Consider the following 15,273-nt stretch of genomic DNA (forward strand, 5'->3'; position numbering starts at 1 on the left):
AGGAGTCTGGTGACTTTGAGGAGCGCACAGATGAGTTTAACATTCACTTCAGCTACCCGTCAAAAATGGCCTTTTGGCAGCAAGATAAAGCAGTGAAAATATTCTAAATATAGCGTACACTTAAACGGATGATGATTTTGTTAGGTGAGTCTATTTTTAGGTTACTAAAATATGTTTTGCTGCTCCATACTCGGGGCATGCTGACCCACATTTATCTGCATCCGTAGGAAATACACTTACTATAGATAAGTAGTATCTCCTACAACCCCACTCCGAAACATCCAAACTATCCCTGCTGCCAGTTTATTTCTTCAAAAAGCCTTTGTCAGATGTAAATGTCGTCAACACAAAACATTGACGAATGATATTTGTTGTTGACCTACTTCAAGAGGAAACAAGACTAAATCCAAATGAAAATTAACCATTTAAAAGAAGAACTGTGAAGGAAATATATTCTGTCTCCGTCAACAGATAAAAATCAAACAATAATGTACAAGATGGACGAAAGGAAAAAGTGACTTATTACAAAATTACAAAAAGTGACTTATTACAAAAAATTTGTGAAAAAAAGACCAAACTAGGTAACGTTTTCTAATTGGCACTAAATAAGTACAGCTGAGGGAGATGGGAAGTCATTAGATTTGCATGTCATAAACCAAACTCAGAGGATCTCCAAAGTGATTACAGTTTATCCTCTGGGCACCATAAAGGTATCGACCAATTCCATGACTATCCATCCAACAGATGTCAAAACATTTCACTAAAAGCCAAAAATGTCAACCTTTATTGTGGCATTATATGAAAAGTCAGAGGAGAACCAAATTATTTAGATGCTTCCTCTGGGGCACATGAATGTATTCCCATTTGGGACATTTAGGTCTGGACCAAAGTGGTGGACTTTCCGAATATTTGGTGGAGGTATGCAGAGCTGTGACTAAATGACAAGGCTCACTATTATCATATTTATTCTCTTGACAAGGAAGCAGATACTAGCAGGATTAGCTGCAGGTTATCAAGGCGATAAAGATCTGATCAGCATGTGGAGAAGCTGGGGAGTGGTGCATTTAGGGGCTACGTCATGCAGCTGTGAGTCTCTGGATGTAAATCACACCTCTCTCTGTGGTGCGGTTGGGTGTGGTATTAGCGGCGGTGGTGTTGACAGTGAAAGTCGGTGGATTGGGGTGTCGGGATGTTCCAGACAGCCATGTTCCCTCTAACATGTCGCGACCTCGTCTGTCACTTTGTTTTGAGCTGAACAGCTCCCAGGACGGCGTCTTGCTCACTTAAAGCTCCCCCTAACTCTTCCCTGTAGCTGCTCGAAACACGTCTGTGTTTGGCTCCGTGCAAAAAACAGCCATCTGTCATTCACAGATTCTTCATGCTTTCTGAGAACGTGGGAAATCACATGCAGATTGTTGAACGGCTGTTTGCGAAATGAGATAAATTACCATAATGAGATTTATTTCAGTCATCCAGTAACACATTACCACACATGCTTTTAAAAGCTCTCTTGCTTTTGTTTTTCAGGGCCAATATTGATGAAGTGGAGACGGAGGTTGTGGAGATTGAGGCAAAACTAGACAAGGTAAGTCATTTGATATTGTCACTGCCAATGCACTTTATCTCCCTGTCCACCAGGCCTTGTAAAGCTATTTATAAACTCTCTAACACTATCTATGACGCTCATGTGTATAATGCATTATAAACTTTTAATTAATAATTAATTCTTTATAACTACTTACGTTATAAGCACTCATAAATATTTGTAATGCTTAATAGAAATAATCATAACAATAATTAAACTGTGCTTTAAGCTGCTATATAATGCTCTATAGACATGGTCATCAAATCAGAGCAAACCCATTTGTTTTCTTTGCTTTCTCTTCATTTTATGCCTTTTATTTTGTGGGTTTCCTATTTCCTAAAAAGCACTTTTTTTTTTACTTGTCTTGAAAAGGGTTGTATACATAAACAAAATTGTAGGATAAAAAAAAGAATATATCAGATAGGGTAACATATTATGACATGTCTTTCAGGCCAACATTAAAGTTAATACAAGCACAATGCCATTTATATTCAGCAATGCAACTAATGTCTTTGGTACATGCTTGTTTTGGTTGCTCTACAAGCTGTCAGTTGAGATCAGGCCAAGAGGCAACTGCTTGTCCATGTGCTGATTTTGCCCATCAGCTTCATCTCTGTGCCATCCTGGTTTTAAAGTTCACCTGAAGGATAGACATCTGCTGTGACATCTCTGTAGGAGGTATGGCCAGAAGTTTAAAAAGAACATTGTTGATTAATAATACATTTAAATCTTAGTGCTCTGCACATATGAAAAGCAAATTTATGTCTTAAAGTCTATATACATTAATCTTCATTATTGCTGCAGAAATAATAAAAAATGCCTTAAACTGTCCTCAGATCACTTCATACAAACAAATGTAAAAAATAAATGGTGTTTGGATATTTGTTAAAAGTACTAAGTCTGACTCTCTTCTGTTTTCAACTTAAAATCTTTGGGAAAAACACACCAGTGCACAAATTAAGGTCAATCATCATCTCAGTGCTGTGTCCCAAGTATTATATTCAGAAATTAATAAAGGTATGTAGTACCAATTTTGCATAAATAAACAAGATTTTGAAGAGTACTGAGTGTCTGTCTCTGGCAAGAAGTTTGTCTACGCAGGCGGAAACATAATTGAAATATTTTGATTGGAAACATGGACATTTTCTTTGCCTTCATAATCTGCAATAGCGTTGTTTATTTATTTTTTCTATTTATTTTTTGCCAAGACTATTATGCACGCTTACAGTTTCCTTGTACTCCAAGATGTTTTGGAAATGTTTGTGGGATATTTTTCAGTTCTGGGAAACAGACTTTGGCACATCAATGGTTTTGTAGCTTTGTATTTCACAAACTGATCCCAGGTGTATACAGTAGTAATATGTTGGATGAAAAATGAAGAAAAAGGAGGAATGTTGGTTTGTTGTTCTCCATATTCTGTTACAGTATACCTTGTTGCAACAGACTTTAGACACAGCTTGTCCATTACACTTAGCCACTCTTCACCAGCATTATGATGCTCTGCAGAGCCTAATCCACACACTGACATTGCTAGACTCCACTGACGGCATAATGGACAGCATAATGTCGCTCAATCCTGTTGAAAAGTTCAGCTGAAGTTCGCTGAAACATGACGTGGCACTCACACTGGCTTTCAAAGCACCCGGTTAATGAGGCAGCCAGATGTTTTGCCTGTAATGCTTGTGTCACCGGTCCATCTGCTCCCTTTGACATTTAATTTCAGTATGTGTCTGAGAGCCAGGATTAGTCTGTTCTCCTTTTACTGTCGTCAGTGTTGGAAACTTCCACCATAGTTCTGTTCATTTCCACTCAGCTCTATGTTACAGATCCACATCTCTGAGCTCTCTCTCCTATTCCCTGCAGGATTCAAATCAGTTCAATTCAACACATAGCATCACAATGGAAGGGCTGCAAACAACTATAGTGCTGAGCTGTTCTCAACAGGAGGATTGTGGAAGAGCTTGATGAGTGCTTCTGATCTAAGAGTTTAACATTAAAACATACAGGGGCGAGAAAATATTCTGGAATCCATATTTCAATTTGATTAATACTGAGCCATAGATTGAGGATCTTCTGACTACATTACACACTTACTGCCAAATTTTATTACATTTTATTTTATGTTTATTGGTGCAGTTAAAAGTTGACAAAAAGACAGTGATACCTAACAAAGTGATTATATCATTAACAGAAAAAGACGATATTAGCATTTAGCTCAAAGCATCGCTATCGCTAAATGGGGATGAAGGGAATAGGTTGATATTTTTGGAAATACACTCATTCACATTCTTTATGAAAGTTAGATAAGATGATTGATACGACTCTCATGTCTGAACATGAGATATGAAGCTAGGTCCAGGAGATGCTTAGCTTAGTTTGTACACGAATTGAACAAAACATGATATCTTGTTTTACCAAGTGAGCTTTAGAGGTGCTGGTTGGTGGATTTTTTTTTTTTTTGACATTTTTAAATAGTGAGTTAATGCTAAGCTAAACTAATTGTGTTTTACTCATAACTCTTTTGAAGTGAGATTTATAGTGTTAAGAACATAGATGGACTAATTTATCAGTGTTAACTTGAATGTATCAGACACATTTGTGCACAGGGTTCAATGCAAATAATTCATGAACTCCGTCTTCTTCTTGTGTGTTTCTCTGCAGAGAATGTGCGATTGTCAGTAGACAGTTTTGTGATAGCAGAAGTACAGGAGGAGGGGGAGAGCGAGGGGAGATTGTCCACTAGTTAATAGATCATAAAAGGGCGTCTTTCTCTCAGACGAATAAATAATTAAAATGTATCGCCGGATATACTTTGGCAGCCATTAATATACCTGGGCAGCCTGCCCAAGTAAAGTCTGTGTGGGAAAAAAGGGTATCGACATCTTTAACTCAAGGAAGCAATAAGCATCCTTTAAACTGATTGGAAGAATGGCTCAGTCTTATGTCTGGTTAGCAGCTGGGAGGAAGTGGGAATTTGCTGGAGAATAAAAGAGTCTGGGGGAAAAAAACAAAGCCTGCTGTCAAAACTAACAATTTCCCTTTCATGAATGTAAAAAAGTTAAACGATACAGGCTTTATGACAGAAATCACAAATTTTGCTGACAGCCACAGAGAAGACGTTCAGAGTGTTCACAATATGTGTCAACATATAGACACCTCCTGACATATGTTACCACAGGTTAAAATAACTAGACAAAAAACATGCAACTGTATGACATACATCCTGATCTGTGCGTGGTGATGTGCTGGAAACGAATGAGAAAAATGAGGAGGTTTCGATCTGGAACAAAAGTGTTTCAGCTGAACGTCGAACCAAATGGAAACAGATGATCCGCTGGTGTGGCTCCAAACGCAGCCAAAATAAGGACATCATCTTGTGTTTCCTTTGTAACATTTAGGGAGATTTTTTTAAATTAGAAATGTATTCTATCTTAATTGATTTTATGCAGTTTTTTATGCTTATGTTTTTAAATCTAGCTTTTCTTTACCTAAATCAAGCACTGTGAATTACATACTCTCTGCTATTGTAGAATATAAACTGCTCAAGATATTAAAAAAACACGAATAACCAGAAACTACACAGCAAACAGGTTCTCAGTGTCCTCCATGATTAACCGAGCTAAAGCTAATTTGAGGTGTGGTCAAAGTGATACCTTAATTTAACCCTCCTCCAAATGTGTGTCTCTACTCCACAGCTGGTGAAGCTATGCAGTGGGATGATTGAAGCAGGGAAGGCATACGTCAGCGCCAACAAGCTCTTCGTCAACGGCATCCGGGATTTGTCTCAGCAGTGCAAGAAGGATGAGTCGATCTCGGTGAGGTTCTGATGAGTCCAAGTCCTTTCATCTAGCAGCTCTGTTTGAAACACTATAGACTTTTTATTAGGTTTTTATCTGTCATATTTCTTCTGACGTTTAATGGATAGGACTGTTAGAGTAATGGTCTCATGGGGATGGGGACTTTCCCACTCTCTGGGTGTTAGCCTTACAGCTCTGAATGTGTGTGAGTAAACCTGATTACTAACAGATTAGTAAGTGAGCATCAGATGCGGTCTGGAAACTTACTTCTGGCTCGGCTTGCAGAACCAGCGTCTTGGACAGTTTCATTTTCTGCTGACGTTAAGAACTATTAAAAGCCTTCTTGGGTTCAACCGTATGACTAATTGAGAGTTTCTTATTAAAGTCTTGTTCGTATTTGTAGTTTCCATTGTAAGAAGAAAAAAAAAGAGAGAAACTGAAGCAGGCCTGCAATTATAGTTTATTTTCCTGTCTAAAGTTCAAGAGGAGAAACTCTCCATTGTAACTCAAATGACATTAACCAGCTTAAATTTAGCATTGCAGATCTTTTCATTAACTGGCATTTTAGATTTTGGTCTCAGTTTTTGACCGTTTTTATTTGCTTTTACTCTCTTTTCTGAGAGTATTTATTTTATGTATTATGATTTTATTATGTGCTTTTTGTCCTTTTGCAGGAGTGCCTGGAAAAGTGTGGTGAAAGCCTCCAGGAAATCATCAACTACCACATGGTAAGTCAGCCTTCTCTCCAGACTGTCCCCATATGCTCCTCATACAATGGACTGAGACAGAGCAGCACAATGATATCATCACACATTAACTGGCACTTAAGGCACCATGAGGGTCCTCTGTTCCTATTAGAACAACGCAGAGGTTCAATCTGAGCTGTGTTTGAACTGATCCCACATGAATTTCTTCTCTCACACATCATTAAATATGTCTCTCAGTCTGTCGATCTTTAACTGTCAGTACTGTATTTGTCAGTCAGAGCTCTCAGATCTCAGACAATCCCACAGGGGTAAAAAATGGCGGAAAAGAAACAGACACTGTCTTTCTAAGAAGGCTTTATATCAGAAGAATGTCTTAAATAGTCCAGAGCTACTTACTAATGAGGCAACTTTTAAAAGGTGTACATATATTGTAACTAATGGCTTCCCTAAAGGTTAATAAATGCTATTATATCAATTAAAATCCATTAATATAGTGTAAATTCAGGGTTGGCCAGGATGTGAATTGGCATTATTTTAGTCTTGGTTAATAATACAGCAATGAATGTTGGTAATCCATTAATAAATAATTCATTAATTTAATATTTAGTTTGTAACACTGCTATAAGGACATTTTTAAGTGTTTATTAATGTACAATATTTTTATTAATTATCCTTTAAAGACTTGACTGAAGACCAACTGCTGTAGTTACTTTCATGTTATCTGTTTATTTATAAGTATAAAACTGTGGCTGCTTAACAGGAGGAGTTAAAGTTACAGTTATTCTTTGTAGTGGTCTATTAGCCACAACCTCGAATGAGATAAGTAGCATAAGATACGAAAGATATATGTAAGGGTCACCGCTCTGTTGGTTCCAGTTGAACTATAAAAACACAATGCCCTAATCACTGTTACACAGTGAAGTATCTTTTTCCTCACAAACAATCTTTGGCTGAATACGGACACTGGCAACAGAGAGCACATTAACCAGAGGACGGCCACACTTTTCATTTGAATCATTATAAAATGACCTTTAATTAACTTAAGCTGATCTTATTTTCGTTTTGAAAACAATGGTCAACACTGGCTAAAAATAACAAACTGAATGCTTGAATATTTTTGTCTGTGATAATACAAAGGTTGAGACTAGATAAACGTTTTTTTAAGAGATTTTTTAGCATGGCAGATTAAAAATTCATGGATTATGCTGACCAGGAACCAGAAAAATGTATCTGAATATCAAAAACTATAAATTTTTACATCTGCATTAATGTGTGTTATAAACCATGTGTTAAATCTTACTAAACTGCTAGGAAATCCAAAATAAAACATTATGATAATGGGAGATCCAAACCTGACAAACAAAAACATGCTCTTAGTCATTGCCTTTATAACTGATCTATAAACAGATGTAAATGATTAATTAACCGTTAATAACTCCGTTAGTTACATCTTATAAAGCCTGTATAAAGGGTGCCTTATTAGAGAAACTTAGCTGTTGGAAAGTTAACACAAGCGAAGAGAAAGGAAATGGGCGACACAGCTACACAAACTGAAATAGCACTACATTTTTCTTTTTATATTTTTCATATTTCCAGCTTTGTTACTGTATTTTCATTAATTTACATCTTCCCCCTGACAAAAACTGTGTTTTTGCTTTACTACTCAAAGGCCCTTTGAAGTCCATTAGCTTGAACCCGTGGTTGACGACGCTGTAAAGTGCAAAGCGTGTGCGTGTGCGCGTGCGTGCGTGCGTGCGTGCGTGTGTGTGTGTGGGGAACACATTCCTTTCTGGAGCCGCAACAAAGATGTGTCATGGCAAATCAGCCACTCCCTCCACCTCATTCACCTCCAGTGTCCTGGTGGAGAGAGATGGGGGTCGGCTTTACAAATGGAAGGTTAATGGGCCCGGGTCGCTCAGCCAGAAGTAGATTAGCTTTAGCCACTGGACACTAGTAACCCTGTGTGACCTTGAATGGGTTACATATGGTGGGGCTTGTGTACAGTATGTATGTGCTTGACTGTCAATAGTATGTAGCCAAACAATAGTGTCCCATTGTCAGATATATATTGGGGTGGGGGGGTTGTAATCACAGCAATGAAAAGGGAAACTTTGGCATGCTCTACTGCTCCAGAGCCAAAAGACAGATTGCAGACAAGCAGGAATGTGCATAAGAGGACAATAAGGATGTTTCTCAGGATTTCTGTTGCTAATGGGCTTTTGCCAAAATTGTTGCACTAAATTGTTGAGGTTGGTGTTTACAGAAACCGAGATTAGATTTAGTTGTATTATCATTGCACAAGTAATGATACAATGAAATACAGTTACGCGCCTAACTGAAAGTGTGAAAAGCAGAAAAGTGTATAGAATATATGAATACACTAATATATATATATACAGTTTGTACAATATAAGTACAAGTAATGGCATTATAAAAAGAATAAACCCGCATATGCAAACAGAATGTACACATAAGTAGCGGGAGCACAAAGTTACTTTGTGCATTTTGCTTTTATAAAATTGTATTACTTTTTTTTTTTAAGATACAATTGATCAACTGTGAGTGCTTGCTTTACTTTTTATGAATTCTAATAATCTTGGTTCCTCTCTTGTAGCATCTTGAAGGATCTTATCATCAGTGAGGAAAACTAAATATTGGAAACACCTTAACAACATAAAATTCTACAGCATCACAAACTACAGTCTCCAAAATAAGCTTAAAGTTTAACACCTGTTTTAAACAGTCTCAAATAAACATTTACATTATAACCTTCATGAAGGCTGGATCTATTGCAGGACTGTTGTCTCAGACTTCATTTGTTTAAGCTAAGTGTACCTAATAAACTGGGATCCGACCGGACATTCATCCATACAATTATTATCATCAGATTTTTGTATTAAAAGTGTGCATATTGGTATAAAATATCCTATTTTTCATGGGATAGTCTTATGAAAGGTTTGGCTCTTTAGTTCTTGACTTATGAATACTTGAGAACTAGTGACCCCCTACATTTTATGTATATAGATCATGTGAAAAGTTCCTTTGTGAAGCTTGTATTGTTAATTTCTACGTTTTATTCAAAAGGCGTTCCTTTTTGTGATGCTGGTCTTTTGTAAATCTTTGTAAATTTTGTAAAAAAAAAAAGGACCACATTCTTCTTATCAGTCAGATGCAGACTTCAGAGCCTCCATCAGAGGATCCTCTGTTTGTCTGGTTCAGTGTGTCACACTTTAGAGACCATAAGAGAGCGAGGGTCCATTAGAGCCAAGACTCTGACTGGACATTAATATGATTGGCTCTCAAAGGTTTTCTTTGTTAGTTTGATGTAAAAGCAGAGCTGTAGTGGTATGTGCTGTAAGAGTAGTGTGAGACTGAAGCGATAAGAGCGAGATTTCACAGAAATTATCATATTTAACGATATGACCTCAACATAGCCTCGTGACACACTGATATTAAAGACTATTATTAACATTTTATGTTGACATCCTTCACATGTTCCTATTTAAATCAGGAAAGACACCATTCACTTTTAACTGCATGGCGCTCATGTAGCCGAGGGACTCCAGCATGGCTCCAATGAATAAGATATGATGGTGGTTATATCTGCTACATGTGACGGATGTCCCTCTGCGTGCATGCTTCTGTCATGCAGCTGCCACTGCATATGCAATATGAAATGGCACCGTACAAATGGGACCGCTGAGTGCCAACTGCCCTTGTTGCAGCTATGCTCGGATGCCTTTGAAAAGTATAAAATAAACACATAAATATAACGTGTACAAGGAAGTAAGCTCAGACAAGCTAAAACACGGATCCAAGAAAAGTATGAAAGAGCCTTGGCCCTCGCTTCCCTCCATTTCCTGATCGCTTAGCTCTCTCTTGCCAGTTTAGCAGAACACAACGGAACAAACAGGCTCTGTTTGTATGAAGGTGAAGCCAACTATAGCTCCTTTTTTTACTTTAGCTCCGAGCCTGTGCTTCTTTTCCCTTCAGAAGCATCACCGAAATCAGGCCAGGATTTTCAGCAGTCTCTGTTTAATTCAGGCATGAAACGCCATGTGAATACTCAATAAATGATTGGCTTATGTTTGACTCTCTGAACATCCATTAGAAATGAGAAAAGACTGACAAAGAGATGCAAAGAGAGACTTAACATCTGAGCTGCTATAGGTTTATATATAGGATTATATGTGCCGTAGGTAGAGAGAAGGCATGGTTGGATGGAGGAGTTGAGATTATGACTACATATTATTTTCAAGTACATCTTCACTTACATGCAGGAGGCTGTACATACAGAATGAGTGTATTCCCATGTGAGATGCCAACGCTAGTGTCTCACAGTTATATTTGGGAACTGGAAAACAAAGAAAGACACGGCAGGAAGCTGTTTCTGTCTGCAGCAGAAATCCTTCTCATTCCTCACAGACTATACGCCGTTATAGTCTGTGAGGAATGAGAAGGATATATGAAAATGAAAAGTCCTTACAGTGGCCTGACAGAGAAATTAATATTTGAAAAACCTGCTATGTATGCCCAAAAACTTGGTTGTTATTGGGTTTCTTTAATAATTAATACTGACAGTTGTTCATTGGTCTTCTTAATGATAAGATTAGACTTGAAGCCTTTTAGCAGTATGAATACCAGAAAATTTGATCTGCATTGCTTTGACATCCCGGACAGATTCACCACACAGTAGATACATAAATAATAAAGGCACCTGCTCTCAGCCGCCCTCAGTGGAGAGCAGGGTCGTCCTCCAATCAGAGGATCTGCGGTTCGATCCCTGGCTCCGGCAGTCCATGTCGATGTGTCCTTGGGCAAGACACTTAACCCTGAGTTAAGTGTCTTGCCCAAGGGTGTGAATGATTAGAGAGACCCTGATGGGCAGGTGGCACCTTGCATGGTAGCCCCTGTCATCAGTGTATGAATGGGTATGAAAGGGTGAATGATTAGTAATGTAAAAGCGCTTTGAGTGGTCAGAAGACTAGAAAAGCGCTATACAAGTACAGTCCATTTACCATTTACCATTTACTATATGTTCCGAGTTATTCTAGTGTTACATGGCCTTTCTCCTTCCACATACACTTGGTAACATGAATCCTGTTTTTACAAAGTTGATGTTTTTGTTGACATTGTAGGCAATGTATCAATTCAATTACAGGTTAAGTATTGAGGTTATATTCATAGAAGATGTCCTGTTGTACTGGACTTCATTATATTGGGAGGTGTTTCAGTTTTTTTGACCTTCAAATTTCTATACAGAATAACTCCTATAAAATGTAGTCCTGCACAACACCATCACTAACTACCTCAATGCTAAAATATATAATGGAATTAACACCTGACTTTCTGGTAGAAAAAATGAATTGAATTGTATTAGATTGACTGTGGACAAAGTGGATGAGGTCACTATGACATCACCCATTGTTTTTTTGTCTATGGTTTTGACACGTCAAGTCTTTCAACTTGATTTTTGGAATACACTATTGTGTTTTTTTTGCCATCATAGGTGACACTAAAGGGTGGAACAAAGTACAACCAAATGCTGAACAAGACATTTTCAGCCGGCCCAAATATTACAGTTACCCCACCTTAACGGAAATAACAATTTGCAAGGGTTAAAGGGTTAACACGGACAACTCCCAGACCAGAGAACGTTGTGGTAGCGACCTGTCAATCACAAGGTGGCCATGCCCTAAAGCATACCCTGCCTTATGGTCTATTTTACTCCAAATGGGACCATAAATTACCAAATGGACATCATGAGCTATTAAAGAAGATTTGAAACTAGCTATCAAGACCATAAACTCGTTTACAATGGTAACTGAAGTAATAAATCCAGTGAGAAGTAGGGTAATTTTCTCAACCGGACTTCTTTTTGGAACCAGAGGAAACCTTCTGCTTGCTATTAGAAAGATTGTTAGTACATTCAACTAATAAAGTGGCCAATGATTGTATACTTAAGTTTACTCTCTGCTTTGATTTAAAAAGAGCAGAGTAGTAAAGCCTGGATGTTTAAATGCTCAAAAAAACAAACCAACTTTTTATTTTCCCACACTTTGACATTTTTTTTGTCTGATTTGACAGTTGTGTGCTTACACTCTTGTGCACGGAACAACCAATTTGGCTAAAGATTATTGCTTGACTGCTTTCATTAGATCAGTCTGTGTCCCGACATGCCTGTGGAATGAGAGGCAAACTGGTACAGTAGTCCATTGTGAGCGTGTTTGAGGCAGTCTCATTCCTCAGCTCTGATAACAGGTCATGGAAGATGGGGCAGATACTCCTAACTTACTTATTTAGGTACGACATGTTCGACAGTGTTTTCTTTGTTCTACCACATTAAAACTTCATTGCGTGTGTTGACCTGTATGTTAAATCTGACAATAAGATGCTATGATAGTCAGATTAAAAATCCAACAAAGAGGTATCTCATTCATAATTTTAACACGACTGAAAGTCTACAGTCACGGTTATTGATATGATTAGCATGCTTACATAAACATGTCTGCATGACAACATAATTACAGTTAGGACACTTGTGTAAAACATTTTAATATTTATCTAATCAAATATAATTTTGGCGCAGCTAGCTAAACAGCCCATCATATAAACCACCTGTGACTGTTAGCTCATGGATCATTGTAGCTAATAGAAGGGATGTGTTTGTATCTCATTTGGCAAAAAAACATAAATGTAATGTTTGGATCCTTGAATCCTAACAAATGTGTTGAATGCTTTTCCTAACTTAAAATATTTAGAAACCTGGATTGTCTACGTCCATTTTATGTTGATTTTTGTTGACTTCTTCTTCTTCCCTGCCTTTACTGACGCATGTCTTGCTTTTCAAGGCATGTGATCGTCCGCCACTCCCTGCAAAGTGCAGTGTGAAACCATAGACAGCAGCGTGTGTCTAGTTACTGTGTGCTTGTGCATATGCGTGTTTGTCCTCTCGGCGTGAATGATATACAAACAAAACAGGGTACCACTCAAAATAAAAGTTGCTCAATAGCGGATGGGTGCAAACTCAGTTTTGGACTTGTCAACTGCAAGTGGAGATTTTGACTTGTAGATGACGCTACTGTTCATGGTAGTTAAAGGGATCACAAAGTAATTTAGAACAAACCTCTAGGGACCACGGATGTCCTAATCTCAGGACAATTCATCCAATATATAATATAAATATGATATTTCACAAATTATTGGGCCATCAAACCAACAATATTATTTCAGGCATATTGTATACAGTACCTTTAGGTGGTGTATCGCTAATCCTGCAGTCGGGCTAGTAAACAGGTGACCTCTGGCATCTTGGCCAATGAAAGTAGGGTGTCAACTTGCCACAAAAGCAGCTCAGGAATGCTACAGGCTGCACTACCCCCAGAGCCAGGAAGTCTCACAGCAGTTTTCATTCCACCACTCACACACACACATAGTCACACACACTCTTACTCTTGAACGTGAATTTGTGCTTGTTGATTTGACTGCTTTTAACAATTGTGGTTTACATTGACCCCACATACACCTCACTCCTGTCTGCACGGTGCCCAACCTAATCTTACATCCGAGTCTTTATGGCCTCCGCACACCGCTTACCCTGCTGGTTCTGGTTTTGAATCCTTGCATGTCTGTGGGAGACCTCGATGGCGCAAGAATCCACTTTTCACTTGTGCTTTTTAAACTGCATCCAGGAGAACAGATTGACACAATCAAACCCTTTGCAGTCAAACAGCCTTTTAACATGAAGCTTTTGCAAGAAGCCACTAAAAAGCACTTTATTTACTTCACTACAAAGGTTTGTTCACCTGTTAGTGTTATTGGTGTGTTGGATAAGACAGCGTCTGGTGCAGCATTGGAGCAATTCCTTCGCCTGTTAATCACATACAGTAAAAGTGGATGGTTTCTGATGTGATGCAGCAACAACCAGGATGGGAGGGCTGCTTTGTTGTTCCATTCTCACACTTATTTGGGCCCTGTGAGTTTATAGAGCAGTAAAATGAAGCCTTAACCAACCAGGTCTCTTTTAGAGCTGGTGGCAGGAATACGATGACCACTTCCATCTCGGCCACATTTTTATTTTGAAGCCTGGTCAGCTGTAAGTCATCTATACTTATGTTTTATGCTGGATGGTGTCTGCCTCTGTTCACCGCCTACATTGGCAACTATAGAGAAGTGTCTCACTCATCATCAGTGCTTGTAATCCCCGAGTTAAAACACCCATGAGCTTAGTTTTATGGGATCCTTGTAAATCTTCTACTCCACACCCACAGTTGTATATCCACTTATTCAGACAGGATGAGGATGCAAACCCTTTAACCAATCTAGCTGCTCAGTTATGGTGAAAGCACATGGGCTCTGACAATTTGTCCGAGTGGGTTTGCTTTGAGTCTGCTTTGGATGCAGACTCTGCAGTGTCACATTGTACCAAAAGCCTCCTCTCCTCACTCACTTCCTCCCTCCCTCTCTGCCCGAGTGACCTATTTAGCAGCAGCAGCATGGCAGGAGCGATCACTGAGGATGTGCTCAGAGAGCGAAAGAGAGGAGGAGGGATCATAAATGTAAAACAGAATAGAAGGCAAGAGTGTTATTGTGTAGCAGCGGGTGTAGTTTGAGTCAGAGTGGCATTTCTCCACCATTCCAATGGCATTAAAAAGGTCATTTGCATCGTTTGTATGCATCATGGGAATAACACATTGTGCCTCATCGCCCTCTGTTGGTTAGAAATATATTGACGGTTTGTCTGTAGTACAACATTGTTTTCCCTCCAAAAGTTGAATCACTTTGAATGAGAAATGGCAAAATGCTCAAGGTTTTGCAGAAAACATGCATTCTTTTTTTATTTTTGTTATGCTGTATTGGTAACAGTAATAAGCAGATATTCAAACAATAGTTAAGGAACTACATATTTATTTGTCACATTAAAAATCACTGTGGTTTTACAGTTCTTGTTTAATTTGTAATTATTATGTAACTTTTGATTGAATCTTAATTATTGTTGTTTTGATTGTGGAATAAAAAAAAAATTGTGGAAAAGCTATTTTTTTGGGACCCATATCAGAAGCTAAAGAGATTGCATTTTTCTATCACATAAGAAAAAGAAAAGCAGCAAATCCTCATATTTGGGAGGCTCCTATAATATTTGGCATTATGCTTCTAAAATGTATTAAAACTTTATATAAAACTA

The 15,273-nt window shown here is 38.2% G+C and overlaps 1 protein-coding gene across 1 annotated transcript in view; it reads left to right on the forward strand.

The window, feature by feature from the left end:
* The window catches only part of acap3a (ArfGAP with coiled-coil, ankyrin repeat and PH domains 3a), a 67,277-nt gene that overhangs the window by 26,513 nt on the left and 25,491 nt on the right, over positions 1–15,273 (forward strand). Inside the window, exons 2-4 of the mRNA XM_054608946.1 lie at positions 1,528–1,585; positions 5,281–5,400; positions 6,057–6,110. Coding sequence (XP_054464921.1) covers positions 1,528–1,585; positions 5,281–5,400; positions 6,057–6,110 — 232 coding nt within the window. The remainder of the gene's footprint in view (positions 1–1,527; positions 1,586–5,280; positions 5,401–6,056; positions 6,111–15,273) is intronic.

Source organism: Anoplopoma fimbria, chromosome 12 (assembly GCF_027596085.1).
Source record: "Anoplopoma fimbria isolate UVic2021 breed Golden Eagle Sablefish chromosome 12, Afim_UVic_2022, whole genome shotgun sequence".
In the NCBI taxonomy this organism is placed as follows: Eukaryota; Metazoa; Chordata; class Actinopteri; order Perciformes; family Anoplopomatidae; genus Anoplopoma; species Anoplopoma fimbria.